The sequence below is a fragment of the Sinocyclocheilus anshuiensis genome, unplaced genomic scaffold (genome assembly GCF_001515605.1).
Source record: "Sinocyclocheilus anshuiensis isolate Anshui unplaced genomic scaffold, SAMN03320099.WGS_v1.1 scaffold1262, whole genome shotgun sequence".
Taxonomy (NCBI): domain Eukaryota; kingdom Metazoa; phylum Chordata; class Actinopteri; order Cypriniformes; family Cyprinidae; genus Sinocyclocheilus; species Sinocyclocheilus anshuiensis.
In genome coordinates this window covers 192,593-197,111 of record NW_015558617.1, presented here as the reverse complement: position 1 = coordinate 197,111, position 4,519 = coordinate 192,593, and the positions used below count along the sequence as shown (strand labels likewise).

The 4,519-nt window shown below is 36.8% G+C and overlaps 1 protein-coding gene across 1 annotated transcript in view; it reads right to left on the bottom strand.

Moving 5' to 3' along the window:
• Nucleotides 1-1,452, bottom strand: part of LOC107680397 (myotubularin-related protein 2) — a 12,474-nt gene extending 11,022 nt beyond the window's left edge. The window contains exons 1-6 of the mRNA XM_016476277.1: nucleotides 1,284-1,452; nucleotides 702-762; nucleotides 568-591; nucleotides 423-486; nucleotides 240-334; nucleotides 47-151 (exon numbers count right to left, since the gene is read on the bottom strand). Of these exons, the coding sequence (XP_016331763.1) occupies nucleotides 47-151; nucleotides 240-334; nucleotides 423-486; nucleotides 568-591; nucleotides 702-762; nucleotides 1,284-1,327 (393 nt within the window). The 5' untranslated portion in view covers nucleotides 1,328-1,452. The remainder of the gene's footprint in view (nucleotides 1-46; nucleotides 152-239; nucleotides 335-422; nucleotides 487-567; nucleotides 592-701; nucleotides 763-1,283) is intronic.
• Between the last annotated feature and the right edge of the window lie 3,067 nt (nucleotides 1,453-4,519).

Sequence of the window (4,519 nt, the reverse complement as noted above, 5' to 3'; positions counted from 1 at the left end):
CAAAACTATTTATTTTTCATATTTAAAAAAAAAAATCACTTAAAACCTTGCAGACAAGGCCGTACGAGACATCTCCTCTGCTAGTTGCTGCTCCAATCTTCTCTACTCTGCTCAAAACTCCAAGTGGTAGATCTAGTCCAAACACTGGCTCCTAGACAACAAATAAGGTTATTGAAGTCTTCAGTTTAGAAATTCTCTCCAACAGTCATACAGAAACAGCATGAGCGCATGGCTCTTACCCTGTCAGTGCACCTGAAGAAAAGTCTATAGTTAGTGACGGTCAGAGATCCTCTAACAGGCCCAATGAACGGACAAATATAAGTCACGTCTTTAGCTGTGGACACACACACAATAAACACATACTTTAAAACCATCAGAATAGATGATGTACAGAAGTCAATATAATATAATACCACAAATACCGGAATCCTGAACCAGTTCCTCTGGCAGAAGAGGAAGTTCGCCTTTACTGGTGTCTTTGTAGACCTGCACACAGAAGAACATGAGATCAATGCACAGGAACTGAGACTTGATCCAAGTTTTACACTCACATTTACACTGTAATACCTTTTCGATTGCCCTTCCTTTACTCTGTAAGGAAGAAAAAAAACAGATGGGGTTTAGTTATAAAAACAGTTCAGAACATACAAGTTTTAAGAACAGAATAAGAAGTGCTGGGTTGGACTTTGGTCCTGACTGACCCGTAGCTCTGTGTCTGAAACTCTGGTGCCACTTGAGCGGTCTGAACGCGTTGTGGTAGAGCTGAAAGGATATTAGAGGAAGAAGATGGATTAAAGCACACCTATGAGCTTTACGCATTAAAGAAACAGTTTTCTCAGAAATGAACATTCTGTCATCAATTACTGATCCTCATGTTGCTCCAAACCTGTATGTCTTTATTTCATCCATGGAACATATAGTACTACAGAATGTTAGAGACTGACAGCCACAGCCATCATTCACTATCATTACATCTGCTTTTCTTTACAGTAAAAATGAGTCGCGTCATTCTGCCTAACATCTCCTTTAATGTACTACACAATAATGAAAGAAAGTCAGTCATATGGGTTTGGAACAAAATAATGTTGAGTAAATAATGGCTATCCCGTCTGACAGAGAAATAATCATACATAGATTCAGCACTCCTCACAGAAAGCTTCAAAAATATTATATAAACGTCCGGGAACGTCTTTCATATAGCGCGTTTGCGAAAGTAAGTATTGTAAACATTCATTCAGTAATGCATATGCGTGAGAGAGTGTGTTTGTGTTTTCTTTTGGTACCTGCACAGCGACTCCACACTGTCCACACTGCCGCTCTTCTCCATCCCGAACCGGACCGAACCGCGCCACTTATAAAGTCGTGAAGTTAACTTAACGCTGTTAATTTAGTGACTGTTCTATGCGGAAACTCAGTGAACACAAACAGCGGAAGCTGCCATGTCTTCCCAGAATTCCTCTAGGTGGGGCTAATAGTGCGCGCTCGCTCATTGGGCGTTTGTTGCCGTGAGCATGTGGGGGCAGATTCTTCTTCTTCTTCTTCTTCTTCTTCTTTTGGTTTTATGGGCTCTCAAGGCCTATGGAGTTCCCTGGGCATCCCCTATTTCCTCTCATCCTATGTGGGATTGGATCGGACCACCCTCTGGTCAGCCATCTGTTTCTTTAATATATAGTAAACTTAATGAACACACTGCAAAGTCTCTTTCTATTAAATCTATCTGGAAAGTTAATTAACAGATCTTGACTTATCGGTCGACTGGGAGAGGGTGTGGTCTAATCTAATCTTAACTTCTAAAAACTTGGCTCGTCTTATCCATTTCAAAGTTATCCATAGAGCATACATAACTCCTTACAAGAGGTTTAAAATGAAACTGCAATCGACCTATAACTGTCATATCTGTAACACTGTATCAGCAGGTACTTTTCTCCACGTGTTTTGGGAATGTTCAATTGTTGTCAATCTATGGACTCATGTGAATTCTGTTTTGTTCCTTTTATTACAAATTGAAATTGTTGACGGTGTGTCTGTTGTTCCCCCTTCCCTATTGTTTGTTTGAGTGGATGTTGTTTTGTTGATTTGGAAAAATAAAAAGTTGATCACAAAAAAAATAAAATACATGTCGCCCAGAGCAAGCAGAGAAAGAAACTTACAGATATTCCTCTTCAAAACTCTCAAAAGCAAGGCTTGATGAAGATTATCCCAAAAAACACCCCATCTGAACGACACACACCAGCATGTGTTCTTCTTCTTCTTCTTCTTTTAGGATTTAATGGCGGTTGGCAAACCAACTTAAAAGGTGCATTCCCGCCACCTACTGGAAAGGAGTGTGAAGCGCACAATGAATAGGAACTTTAGAAACAAGAGCTACCTTATTAAAAAATAAAAATAAAATCAAAAATTATTAAATCAAAAATAAAAAAAACGGTATCCTAAATCCTATTAATCAATCCTGTTTCCTTTAAATAAATAGCTAATTCGCGATATATTCCTGATTGCTTACATCCATCGCCTAACAAAACCTGGAGTGACAGATCATTTATTTCCAGATACCTTAAAGCTTGACTTAGTTGGAAACGTTCTCTTTCATAAGCCTCACATTTTATAAGTACATGTTCTACAGTTTCTGTTGACCCACATTTGTCACAATTTCCATTTTCATCTTTTCCTATTCTATGTAAGCACTGATTTAATAAACAATGACCCAATACGCATTCTTGCAATTATAACGTCCTCTTTCCTGTTTCCAAATCTTCTTCTCTCTGAACCAACTTTTTCTTGTATGCAGTGTAAATGTCTACCTTTTGTTCCTTCTTTCCATTAATTCTGCCAGATTTCCTGTATTTCTTTCGCTATTATCGCTTTTATTTCTGTTTTACTTAATGCCACTTCAATGTTTATTTGTGAATGATTTAATGCCTGTTTAGCCAAATGATCAGCCTCCTCATTTCCTTTCACACCTATATGTGATGGTACCCACACGAAATTTACCAGAAGTCCATACTGTCTTATTCTAAAAGGACTCTGCATTACTTAATTTATCATGTCTTGTCTTGCTACTGATTTTCCACTTGACAAACTGTTTAGTGCTGAAAGAGAATCTGTGCATAGCACTGCCTTTGTTGGTTGTATTTCTTCTATCCACTGAAGTGCTTTCTAATACACTTGTTTCATTGTTATGTTTTTCTTTATGCAACTGGATATCAATCAAAGGCATTGGGAAAAGCCAAGGAGGAATTGCTGACCTAGCCACAGTAGGAGCAATATGTATATCACTTAAACCCATTTTATGTGCTTCCTCATTGGCCGTCCATCCAAAGCTTGATAACTTTTTGTAGTCATATTCCCAACAGTCCTTCAACACCATTTTGACTGGATGAACGTCCGAATGTCCTTTTATACTTATCCAGTACCTCATCCTTAACTTGAGCCTACGAATTTCTTGAGGCATCTCGCCCATCTCTACCTGAACTGCTGATAATGGGGACGATCTAAAAGCTCCGCAACAAATTCGCATTGCTTGTGATTGTATTGCCTCTAATTTTAAAAGTTGTGTTTTAGATGCAGAGCTATATACCATACTGCCATAATCAAGAGCCGATCTTATCAGAGCACAATATATTCTTTTAAGGGACTGTCTGCAAGCTCCCCAATCAACTCCTGCTAGACATCTCATTACATTTAACGCTTTTTTGCATTTGTCCATCAATTTCTGAATATGGATTTTCAAATTCAACTTCGAATCCATCCATATTCCTAGAAATCGAACAACTGACGTTTGCTCCAACTCTTGACCATACATTTTAATATTAACTGTAGGATTAATTAATATTAAAGGATGTTGGGATTAGGGTTAATAAAAATTAATGAATGAAATGCCTTTTATTTTGATTAAATATGAATGTTAAAAGCTTGATATTAATACAGAATTGGTCCAAAATTCTTTAAAAAATGTATATGTGTTAGCTGATAGATATAACACTGACGAAATTCACTTTTAACAGATTTAATAACTACTGGTTATTGAAAAATAAAGAAGGACAAGTTTGACTGGACAATCTATTATTCAGGATGAGGCAACAGCAAATAAAGGAGAAAATTGAGTAAAGATAGACATTGAGGCAATTAGAATTTTTTGACAAGTAAAGTCTTAAAGTCTGGTTATTATTTTCATTTTTCATTTTTTCTACATTCGTATATGTGCCATTTACCGCCTCAAAAGGAAAGAGCAATTAATAGGCTAAATGCTATTTTTTTCATGGATAATAAGGAACCATTTGGACGAATATGATCATTTCTTTTGAAGCTGCTGTTTGACTTCAGTGCTTTAATGTAATTAATTTATCTAAAAACAGTTTTGTTGTATACAAATTTGTGCATACAGAGACTGTATCAATGTACAGTGTGTGTGTTTAAACTTTCATATTTGTACATATACAATGAATGTGTGTAAGCAAAGCTATGTACAAGGTTGTGTATGTGAGTTGGTGTACGTTCATGTGTAAATGCGTTTGTACATAAT